The following is a 12,229-nucleotide window of genomic DNA, read 5'->3' on the forward strand; positions in this document are numbered from 1 at the left end:
CAGTATTTCTCCAACCCTCACTGTCTTTTTGTCACATGGAAATATGTTGTCATTATCCATAAGCTTGAAAACTACCTGACTTTTGTTTTGTTTTGTTTTCCTCTTGAGGATGAAATGCCTTTCCTCTTTGACTTACCAAGATGAGTTTTTACAAATTGCTGTGTACCTTGCTGTTTAGTGTTCTTTTGTGTTACCCTTTTATCCTCTTCATGTCTAAACCTCAGAACATATTCTCCTTGGAATATTTCTTTTTCCAATTGCAATTTACAATGAAGATGCTGTTACTTTTGAAACTATTGAATATTTCCTCTTTCTCAACACCCTCTTTCATGTTTTTGTGGGCCTTTATTTTCCCCTTTTCCCATGACTACTTGTATTACAGAGGTTAAAATAACAGACCTCATTAACAAAGCTAATGCAGAAGATACCATTACTTTTCTCCCTCTCCTAAGAGTGAATCTGCATTAGTGTTTTACTTAGGATTAGGAATGTGCTTTTGAAGCAGGTATGATTCTCTCTCCTTATCATGCTTTGATTTGATAGAGAGCCTTGAAGCACTTGAATTGGATTCCTTCCAGGTGAAAGTAAAAACAAACAAAGACAAACAAAAACAAAGAAAAACAGCAGAAGGTCCAGAGACACACCTAGTGCAATTCAGCTCCTAATGAGCAGTCAGTGAGTGCAAGGAATCAGCTAGTCCAGAGTACATGTGATATAAATATGAGATCATTGGCACTAAGAGTTTCCCCCTACAGATCTCTTCCTTGATGCCTCAGCATTTGCAATGTAAATTCGGCCTAGAAGTTCCATGTGCCTCCATTGTCTTCTATTTTTCCGCATGGATTTTTGCAATCCCCTTTGAAACTTTTCTGTTTTGTCATCTTAAGAAGATGATTTTGTGTGTCTATACTTCAGTCTTGTCACACCACAGTCTAGTCTCATTTATTTTTCTGATTTCTCCTATATAGCCTGTTCAGATTACAGTTGATAAAAGTAAGTTCTTATCTCATAGAAGTCCTCACATCTCTCCTTTAATCTGTCCAAAATAGCTACTTATCAGATTTTTATATTCACCTCTAAAAGCATGTTTAAACTTTTAATCTTTATTTACCACCTTTACCTTTACATCTTTCATGTCAAGCCCCTCAATTTAAACTTTAAATTCTGTCATGTTCCCTGTCTCCTATTTTCTCTTAGCTTCCTTTACTTTGTCCAACTTCTGTCATACATACTTTTTACTGTATTTTCTCTCCTTTCAAGGTAGGACAGTCTGTAAGTTACTATGACCTGCTTAGGTGAATCCTTTGTGAAGCTATTAGGGTTTTTATTTTCTGATTCCAGTATAAATTAAAATATAGCTTGAGTTTATACGTCTATGCACAGGAAAATTCTTTTATTGCATTACAGGTAAAACAGATAAACCTGAACTTTCTTTGAAACTTAGGAAAGGAGAAAAAGAAGAGACTGCATAAAGTCCACTAAGGATCTCATGCAGCTTTTTGATTTTGCAAAAACAAAAAAAATGAATTTTCCTGATTTTAGCTAAAAGTATTCACTGCGTATTTATGCGAAAGTGATAAATGTTATTATTATATCTTTATGTATTATATAACTGCCATTATATAGTACATAGTATTATAAATAGCAACCATAACTATCAGCGTTGTTTTGATAAACTTCTGACATGGTTATGTGAAGGTATTTCTGATGTTATCTTGTGCTTTTAGTACTCTGTGGCATATGGAAGTTGTTAAATAGCAGTTAGGAACTCCAAGTTCCATACTTTTTAAATTAGAAAAAATGTTATCTAACTCTTTTCTTAGCATTGCTGTAGTATTACTTCCCAGTCATGTTATACCAAGTGATAATTTTATGTATTCTTACTTTCAAAAACACAAAACCTCTATCCACTCTCCTATATATACAACGTACAGAATCTATAAAAGAGAAATAACTTGTAGAAGACAAATTTGACAGAAACTTTAAAATATCCGTTCAGAATCCAAAGAGAGAGTGACAAAAATAACATAGAAATGCTATTTATTATCTCTTTGATTGACCTGACAGGTATTCAAAGAAGAAGAAGAAGCTATCAAAGTTGATCTTCATGAGGGTTGTGGTAGGACCAAGCTTTTCTGGCTGATGGCATTAGCGGATTCTAAGACTATGAAGGCTATGGTGGAGTTTAGAGAACAGACAGGTAAAACAAATTGTATTAGCTGTTCTTTTTCCTGTTTATACTTGCCTTTTACCTGAACATTTGTCAAAAAAAAAAAAAAAAAAAGTTATGATTTTCACTTGCTTAAGGGAAATACTTTTGATTGCTGTTTTTTAATAAAAATAAGACATTTTAAATGTGTAAGAGTTATTGTTTGGTTGGTTGTTTTATGTGATTGTTGTTCAGGTGTCTGTTTTTAGGATATCCGTCACTTATGTTTTCTTACAACAGTTTTCATTTTTGTTTCCTTTTGTGGACATAGGCAAACCAACCACCAGCAGTTCCGAAGCATGTCGTTTCTGTGGTTGTAGGAGTGGAACAGAATTATCAGCAGTGGGAAGCGTTTGTTCTGACACAGATTGCCAGGTGTGTATTAATAATTATCAGTTATTGGGAGATGCATAAAATAGACTGTAGGATCAGACCTTATTTTGAGTAAACTGTATCGCTGTGGTCCATTTTAAATGAGTTCTCTCATGAAAAAGGGTTGAATATTGAGTATTGTAATATGATTCATATATGTCCCAGTTCGTAAATATTTAGCTTAATTATAAGCTACAAACACCAATACTCAACTGAAATAATAGGTAGTTTCATTATCTTCAAAAGTATCTCAGGTTTTCACAGTGGTATTCCAAATAAAAAGTTAAATACACTCTGTCAACATAAAGTCTAGTGTACTGGAAAGCTTGTGGTTTGTGTAGCAGCCTGTATATATTATGTGAGCATAGAAGATAAAAGATTTGGGGTTGTTTGGCCAGATTTGCCTGTTGTATGCATGTGTCCTGAGTAGTTTTATGCCCTTACAGTCCAGGTACAGAGGTACGTTTGGCAGAGGGCCAAATCCCAACCAGTTTTTTAGGGTACACTATCTATTTTTGTTTGTGTTGCACATTTACATCTTCTCTTTCTCTTTCAGCCTATATATATGATTGTAATAATATTTCGGCTCAATTCATTGTTGGCTTCTTGGCAATTTACAATAGTTTTCTACTTACTAGGGCTTGAAATCAGAGGTGATTAAAATATCATTTTCATATAAGCATAATTTCTAAAAGCATTTTATGCTAGTTAATAAAGAGCCCATAAAGTGTTTTAATACAGGGCAAGCAGTGTTTACATGGAAGGTACTCAATATACAAAATACATGTGGAAGATTATAGAATATTTCTCTGTATATTAAAATGAAATGTTACAATTTAAAAATCATGGTTTCTTTATGCCATTGCTATTCAGGAGTGATACTTTATGGGTAACTGAAGATATGAATTCTACTTAATGTACACAAAACGTTCAGTTTTTCTCAAGTACCTCCTCTAGCAGTGGACAGCAGTATGAATAGTGATTCTTTCATCTCAGTTTATTGCATGAACCAGCAATCCTTCAAAAAGTAACATGATATCAAACTCTTCTTTGGAGGGAGAAGTAAGATGATTGTTTACTTTTAACAGGAGTATGCTAAAATTGCCTGCAGCAAGACACATCCCTGCGGTCATCCATGTGGAGGTGTTAAGAATGAAGAGCACTGTCTACCATGCTTGCATGGTTGTGATAAGAATGCTACCACTCTTAAACAAGATGCTGATGACATGTGTATGATCTGTTTTACTGAAGCACTTTCAGCAGCACCAGCTATCCAGGTTCATCCTTTTTCCCCTCTTTTTGAAAGATAATATTGTGGTTTTAATATTAAATGTCAAAGAAGCTAAAATATAAAATCCTTCAAATCACATTGTTAAAATTTTCAAAACAGACCCAGTATCAGTACTTAAGTTACTTGAAATGCTTTATTTTTCCCGGAATTACTGCTATTTCAAATAAGCAGGTTGTATCAACTTAACTTGCTATGTTTACTCTATTTGAAATATATAAATGAGAAAAACAACTAAGATAACAGATATATATCATATATATTTTATACAGCCACTGATTGTTCTAGAATGGAAGGGTTATGATTTTAACAAACATTTAATATTCGTTCATTTCTTTATTAAGAGGAAAGTAGGGGTCCTCCAGGCTTTTAAGTAAATTAATTTTGTATTTTGTATGTGTTGCCACTTAAAAGCAAGTAAGTACCTATATTTTAGTGGTTAATGTAACTTAACTGTTCATTTGTTCTTTCTTTCCCTAAAGTTGGACTGCAGCCATGTTTTCCACTTGCAATGCTGTCAACGTGTACTAGAAAACAGATGGCTTGGGCCGAGGATAACTTTTGGGTTTATGTCCTGTCCTATTTGCAAGGTAAATGATCTATGTGTTTACTGTGTAGGTCGAACAAATTACCTAATACTCTCTCTGTCCCCATACTTTTTAAAATACTATATTGCTTGTTGTAATATAAATTGGATATACATCACTTGTTTCCTTAACTTCTCATGTCTCTTAAAAAAAGATGATGGATGCATCTCATTGATGTATCTTTTTACGTTCCCTACTATTCCCTAAAGTAAGGCTCCTCTTAAAAAGTAAGCATAATGCAGACATTACCTTAATGCTGTTTTATTCTTAGCACCATCTGCTTGTAAATTCCCATTTTAGGCACTGGGGGGAAAGGGGAAGAAGTAATCTTAATTCTCAAGCAGGAAACCTAGATTCTCCATTTTATGTACACCTTTTAAATCTGCTTTGTTTATCAGTGGCAGAAGTGCAGAGCTGAAGAATTACATGGTATCTGCAGAGAAGCACCTTAAAGCCATAAGAATGTTAAATTTGTCAGGCATTTGTGCATGCTGTGTTTCTTCCTTCGTGCTGCTTTTTGGTAATTTATGGCAATAGCTTGTAATTATTAGATGATAAAGACTTGGTACGGAGGACTAAAAGTCATTATTCTTAATTGTTGAGTAGTAAGTCAAAAAGGAGCAAAATTAGAGAAAACAGATAACCAGAATGTTCCTGTGCTAGGGTGAATATTTCATGTACCTTTTACGATCCCTTTGTGGTTGTTACAGTCTGTTGTGAGGCTGTTGATTTCATATAACAAAAGACCATTTTTGTTAAAAATGTATTCCAAAATCAAATAAAATATTTATCAACCTTTTTTTTTTATTTGAAATGTCCATTACCTGAATGCTTACGTCCTTACGACATCCATTGTGCTATTTGTGTTTGACCACAATACAAGTTACTACAGGTATTGTAATAAAGATGCAAGATACTTTAATCGTGGTTTTTTTTTATTATTATTTATTTATTTCAGAACAAAATCAATCATACAGTATTAAAGGATTTGCTTGATCCTATCAAAGAACTCTATGAAGATGTAAGGAGAAAAGCACTGATGAGATTGGAGTATGAAGGGTTGCACAAGAGTGAGGCCATCACAACACCAGGTGTTAGATTTTATAATGACCCAGCTGGCTATGCCATGAACAGATATGCTTATTATGTTTGCTACAAATGCAAAAAGGTATGACTATTAGTACTTTCTCAAATTAAATGTATGTTATCATAAGTTTCAAAAGTCACTTCTTAAAGAATGGAACATATCATTAATATATTGTGTATGGCGTAGGAAAGCAAGAAAAGAAATTGTTAAACCTTAAAAAATAAAAATATTGAGCAAGTTAGACGTACATAGTATCTTACTTTGTAAAGCTCAAAAGTGTGTACAGAGGAATTCAGAAACCAAAAGCAGATTGAGGTCATAGCCTTCTTAAAAGAATGTGCAAATGATAACTTTAGCAGAACACCAACCATCCCTTTGTCATACTTCCACCTCATCCTTTATGTGAATATTAAAATGCCATAGGTTTCATTTTAACTCTTTGATATAGGGACTTTGGCACTAAGATTTCACCTGAATTGGGCACCTTTTGCCTGACTTGGAGCTCAATACAACTTCAGTAAACAGCAAATGTGAGGCAGAAAAATGACCTCTTCTACAAGCCTGTTGGTGTGGTTTTCCCCAGCAATAGTCTTAAAAGACAGGAAAATATATTCTCAGTTTTGATTCATGACGCTAGAAGTCTTAGTTGAATTGTTCAGTATGGGGTTAAGGAAACTCTTAAGTGGTTATGCCTAAGTTCAGATCTTAACATATTGAGATCCTTTGAAGTGTAGAAATTACAGAGCTGATAGCCAGGTGAGCTAGAAGAATGAAAAAGGAAGTATAGAAACAGGGTATGTGTCATCTAGCCTGCTGGGCTCCGGGTCATCTATGTATAATTTTCTTCAGGCCGAGTATATGAAATTTATCAAGAGAAAAAACATACACAAACAGCCTGATCACTCCACCAGCAGAGAAGGACATATATTGTTTAACTATGGTTAGAGAAATTGTAGATTGTTACTGACCCCCTCCCATTGTTTCTTTCATCTGAAGCTGATTTGAGTGCCCAGCTTGCCCACGTCTTTTTCTTTTTTCCCTTAGGAATGAATAGAGTGAGGCAATTTCATTATAAAATTTTCAAGAGGAACACCAGTAATTGTTATGTTAAATGGAAATATTCAATTTGGAAATAGAGGAGAAAGGACTGACTTCCATATGCTAGAGAAGAGCAGTAATGACAGCCCCTCTAGCTCAGTACTATGCAGTTTCTCAGTTCGCTTATGTTTCTGCCTCCCACAGTTAATCAATTTTCACTTCTCATCCTTTAGCAACTTGCTTCTTGCCTTTCTAAGCTCCCTTACAAAAATACTTCCGTTTTTTTCATTTTTCTCAAACTTACACTGTTTTTCATTACACTTCTTTCCAGTATTTATTGCTGTTTCTGTTTTTCTTGTTTCCCTCTTTTTCCTTCCCTTGTATCTCATTATTCCCTTTCATACTGCACCCATGTCTTAACAGCAACATTCAATTAACTAATGTCTAACAGTTTTCCCTTTCTCCAACTCCTGTTCAACACAAATTTCAATCTAATGCCCTAACATACATCCCTTAGGAAGGTCTCTGTTCTTTTAGTCTGCAGAGTTTGGGGGAAGGTGGTCTGCTTAACTTTTTCCTTCCTCATACTTGCCTTGAGACCATTTTCCCTAGCCTTTTGCAGTCATAGAGCCCTAATTGTCACTGCAAAAAGGAGAGAATGCTGAGAGCAAGAATTCTGTTCATTGTCTAATTAGTTAATAAGATGGTAATGAAAGAAGCAAGGATCTTAGTCCTCACCTCATCTCACCACTCCGTGTGAAAATACTTTATGAAGAAATTCATTAGATTTGGCAGTCTTACCCGGTACGTTTTTGACCCTAATGTATCCTGGTAGAATAACATGAGAAACTGTAATGAATGTCTAGAAAATAGAAACCTTGTAAGAATAATATTATTACGTAAGATTAATATTATTATTATGTAGAAAAGTTCTAATTATAAGAGATCACACATGAGCATAAAAACTGATACTCCCTTTGGCTGATGAAAAGCTCTGCTGGCAGAAGGCTTCCTCAGTCTGTCTAATATGCAGTTTGTAGAATACCCATACCTTGCAGTCACTAGCATAGAGCAGAGTAGGTTGTACAGTTTTTAATCTTGTGTGTCTTGAGATCGAGACATTGTCTCAGTGCCTCAGAAACATGTACAGAGAGTCAATGTCAAGAGTTACTCAGGATAGTGTAATGGATACTGTAATGGTCGTTATTCATCATTTTCCTGTTACAAAACAATTTTGTTAAAATACCAGTTGTCTGTTGTTTAATGTCCAACCATTCCTATCTGAAATTTAGGCATATTTTGGTGGTGAAGCTCGTTGTGATGCTGAGGCTGGACAAGGAGATGATTATGATCCAAGAGAGCTTATTTGTGGTGCATGCTCTGATGTTTCAAGGGCTCAGGTAAGAAAAGAACTTGTACTGAAGTTATTAACTAATTCTAAAGCTTTTCCTGAGTATATGAGCCATACAGTAATTCATACTCATTAACAATTATTTGTATCACATGATACTAATATACACTAAAAATGTGGAAATGTATTGTTCGGATTGTTACATCATTGCTCTTTCATTTATCAGTTTTTATTTTCTTTCTGTTTAGATGTGTCCCAAACACGGTACAGATTTCTTAGAGTACAAATGCCGCTACTGCTGTTCAGTTGCTGTTTTTTTCTGTTTTGGGACAACACACTTTTGCAACGCCTGCCATGATGATTTCCAAAGAATGACAAGCATCCCTAAAGAAGAACTCCCACACTGTCCTGCAGGTAGTATTTTTACAGAGCAAATTTAGCAAATGAAGTGCTGAGATAAGTAATTAGTTCTAACTGATATTGTTGTCTTTTCATGCTGATAATTTTTAGGATCGGATTCAGTATCTGGAATAATACTAAAATGAGTTTCCTCTATGCATGCCTTTGATTTTCCCATCAATAATACAGGCAATGTGATCACACTGATTCTTTAAACATTACTTTTGTTACAGAAGGACATTTGACTTTACCTAAACCAGTTCAGACCTGAGATGTGACATGGTGTGTCAGAATTATATTGAAAACTTTTAACATGCTACTGTTAAAACCTGTATCTGGACTTAGGTACCTGCCATGTGCAAAATATTGCCGGTGCCTTAGTTTCTGACTTTACATGCCATTAATTTGATGCTGATCTCATTGGATCATATTATTTTCCTTGCTGTTAAAAACACATGACAGCTTTTTGATTAAGGTATTTACATGAAAGAAGTAAACAGGAAAAAAAAAAAAAAAGATACCTGTTAACACCTTAAAATTCCTTTTTATTGCAGAGTACAACTCTTGTTCGTATTTACTGATTTTGCCTTTAGATTGTGCTGCTTTTATCCACATTATTGATTTGATGAAATCTATTTCAGTTACTCTTCCTGTAAGCTTTTTGCCTTTTCTACTTTGATGTATTTGATTTATTTTAGTTACATGGCTGCTTAGTCTTTTTTGTTGCTGGTAGTGGTGCTTTTTTTCCCTTTCAATATGAATTTTAATGTTTGACACAACTCTTTTAGGAAGCTAACGATTTGTGATCATGTTCTATTAGATCTAATTGAATGGCAGTATTTCTCTTAGCTTATTTAGCCTTTAGACTTCTTGCTTGAATTTGACTGTGTGAAAGCAGTAAAATCTGCTGTTTCTTATCAATTCATAAGGAATCAATAATAAAGGCCTACCATATATCCATACAAACATACTACCTTCACTTAATATGTTTTTTGAGGAAATTGGGTATTATGTGTATGTTATCCGAATTTACATCAAGTATACAAGCACTGATCCCTTCTTTTTCCCTTTCTCTTAAATTCTGTGTAGGTCCCAAAGGTAAACAACTTGAAGGAACAGAATGTCCACTTCATGTTGTCCATCCACCCACTGGTGAAGAATTTGCTCTGGGTTGTGGGGTTTGCAGAAATGCTCACACTTTTTAGACTTTTGTTTTTTAACCAGAGCAAAACAGGTGCCCTCATCCCACAAGTGTCCTGAAAATAAAGTCCAGCTGGGATGAGGATGGGACCATTTCATAACCCAGGTAAAAGGAACAATTTACAGTGCAAGAAGGATGCCAAATACCATGTACATAATTCTTGCTGTGAGAAATTGACATTTTTTGAACCGAGACATCAAAACTTGTGAGGTGTTTGCATGTGGCCATTACAGTCATTGGCTAGGAAACATTGGACATTTACAAATAAATAATTGCTATTAAAGGATCTGTGTGTCTGTGGACTATGAATGATGCTGGCTTTCAGGAGAAAGAAAAAATATTGATTATTGTATACTGACTTTTTGTAATCTTGTACAATTGTAACGCATCACAAGTGGGGATGGGAAAGAGGAATATTCTGGTTTATTTCCTAGACTGTTATTAAAAAAAAAAAATTGTGTTAGGAAGGCATAAATGTAACAAGTATCACACTGTATATAAAGGTATCAATGTTTGTCCTGTATAAGAATTATTAAATTACAACAGCAGTTTCATTTAAACTTCTGGGTTATGTTTGAGCCTGAAATTTTAATGAAGTGCAATACTGAGTGTGCCTCATATCTTGCAGCTGTAAACATAATGGAATGTACATGTCAATAAAGCCACTGTACATTTTTATACAGTGAAAGTCTAACAAATGTGTAAGTCTTAATTTCAGAAATGTTTTTAGTATGAGGGATTTTTCCTCATCATTATTTCAGCAGGTTCTTTTAAAAAGTAGGGAAGTTGTTGGGTGAACGGTTGATTATGGAAATACTTCAGATATGAAAAATGCTGCTCAAATCTTCTTTAAAAGAAAAGCTGGATAATTTTATTATTCATATGAAGTATTGCATTTCCAATTCAGTTTTCAAAACACAAGACTTCATTTTATATTATTTTTATCACTTACTAAGAACTTCTAGTAATACATCATCCCCACTTCCAGGACAAATAGCTTTTTGCCATAAATCTTGCTATTTTCATTTAACAGAGTCCTCTAGCCCTCTGTAGTGAAAGCAAAATATAACCAGAGGAAAAGGTTCTTTCCTGAAAGAGTCTCTTTTTAGCTTTTCTCTGATAGGCATGCTCAACTCATTTTCTATATTTTTTTTCTTGGAGATGATGAAATGTGCTTTACTGATGGACACAAACAACTGCACTTACAGTTAAGATACCAATAGACGGCATCCAGTTATGTCAGAGGATCTTGATCAGACTGGAACCATCTCTCCTAACTTAAAACATCTGTAATGTTTTAAATCTGTAACATCTGTCTGCAATTTGGAATAACCGGGGGAAAACACACCGTGAAGTACAATTTATCTCATTCACAGTAGTGATGTACCATGGTGATGTACCAGTCTCAGGTGTGTGAGTAATATTAGTGCAAGAAGTGTCAGAGTAGATAGAAAGTTAGAAATATTAGTGTACAATTAAATGTATTTTATGTTATCAGTATAATAGGTAGTGAAAGAATTCGTGCGACTCACTGATGGAAGCGGATATAGCGTACTCAGTAATGACAGGGGTGGGAGAGGCTGCAGGAACAGGGGCCAAGGCTATAAAACAGGGCTTGCACTGGGCTTGCAAAGAAATACACGACATCCTTTTTTTGTACATCTGACAGTCATCCAACTACTGAACCTGTGACAGTGAGAAATTTTAACTAGTGGATATGTATTTTGGAAAGCTATGCAGCAGGAGGCTGCTTGATAAGTTCTTGGAATATATTTGCAATAAATATGATATGTAAAGTAGAGAAAGCAACTAAAAGAGGGCTCTACTAGATTTGATTCTGTCTGAAGGACAGCTTTGATGAAAGCAACTGTGAATTTACAACATTCATGATTCAGAGAGGAGAGGAGAAGAAAGGAAAGAAGAAAGCAAGATAGAAAAATTATGCTCAGTAAATTTGTAGATTTTTTGGGTAAGATCCTGTGGGAATCAAGTGCAAAGAAAAAAAAAGGGGGGAATTGAAGTTTTCTTTACAATAACCAAGTACTCTAAGATCTCAGCCAGCACCTATGCTAATGTAAACAAGATATGACTTGTACTAAGCAGTTCGCTTGGTCAAGACACAAGTTATGTATTAAAAAAAGAAAAAAAAAAAAAAAAAAGGAAACTAAAATAATTATGGATGAATAGAAGTAGGAAAAAGGGAAAAGATACAAGATAAAACTCAATTAGCAATAGATAAAAAGAATAACAAGTAGACAAGAGAAAGATTGGTCCAGTACCTGCAACGATGAGGTATGTCGTTCCACAAAAAATTCACTAACAGTTTGAAGTTGAATGTTGGGAAGAAACCAACGTGTTGTTCGTAGTCAGCATCTTGAAGTCAGGCTTCTTCCTACATCATACTTCAGTTTTCGAAACAAAGAATGGCTCACCCTGTCCAAGCTACGTCCATACTGTGGATGTTTACCTCAGGTATAGTCATTCTCAGTGAAGAGCAACAGGCACTTCTGAGATATGGTTCATTTCACCTCACTGCAAGACAGATGCCATCTGGGTATCTCAGATGTAGATGACTAAAATGTGCATCTTTGAAGTTAGGTAGAGTCATCAAAACCTACTCTGCTGTCTGCGAAACAGAAACAATGCTTTGGACCCCACTCATTGCAACCTTCAGCATCAAAGTAGATTTTTTGAGAG

At 34.8% G+C, this 12,229-nt stretch overlaps 1 protein-coding gene across 11 annotated transcripts in view; it reads left to right on the forward strand.

Moving 5' to 3' along the window:
- The window catches only part of MYCBP2 (MYC binding protein 2), a 193,244-nt gene extending 183,018 nt beyond the window's left edge, over positions 1-10,226 (forward strand). For all 11 annotated transcript variants that reach the window (XM_032183624.1, XM_032183633.1, XM_032183660.1 and 8 more), the window contains 8 exons: positions 2,068-2,200; positions 2,481-2,584; positions 3,670-3,858; positions 4,352-4,459; positions 5,415-5,624; positions 7,874-7,981; positions 8,181-8,346; positions 9,421-10,226. In XM_032183624.1, coding sequence (XP_032039515.1) covers positions 2,068-2,200; positions 2,481-2,584; positions 3,670-3,858; positions 4,352-4,459; positions 5,415-5,624; positions 7,874-7,981; positions 8,181-8,346; positions 9,421-9,536 — 1,134 coding nt within the window. In that variant the 3' untranslated portion in view covers positions 9,537-10,226. The remainder of the gene's footprint in view (positions 1-2,067; positions 2,201-2,480; positions 2,585-3,669; positions 3,859-4,351; positions 4,460-5,414; positions 5,625-7,873; positions 7,982-8,180; positions 8,347-9,420) is intronic.
- Positions 10,227-12,229: the final 2,003 nt, after the last annotated feature.

This window comes from Aythya fuligula, chromosome 1 (genome assembly GCF_009819795.1).
Source record: "Aythya fuligula isolate bAytFul2 chromosome 1, bAytFul2.pri, whole genome shotgun sequence".
Classification (NCBI taxonomy): Eukaryota; Metazoa; Chordata; class Aves; order Anseriformes; family Anatidae; genus Aythya; species Aythya fuligula.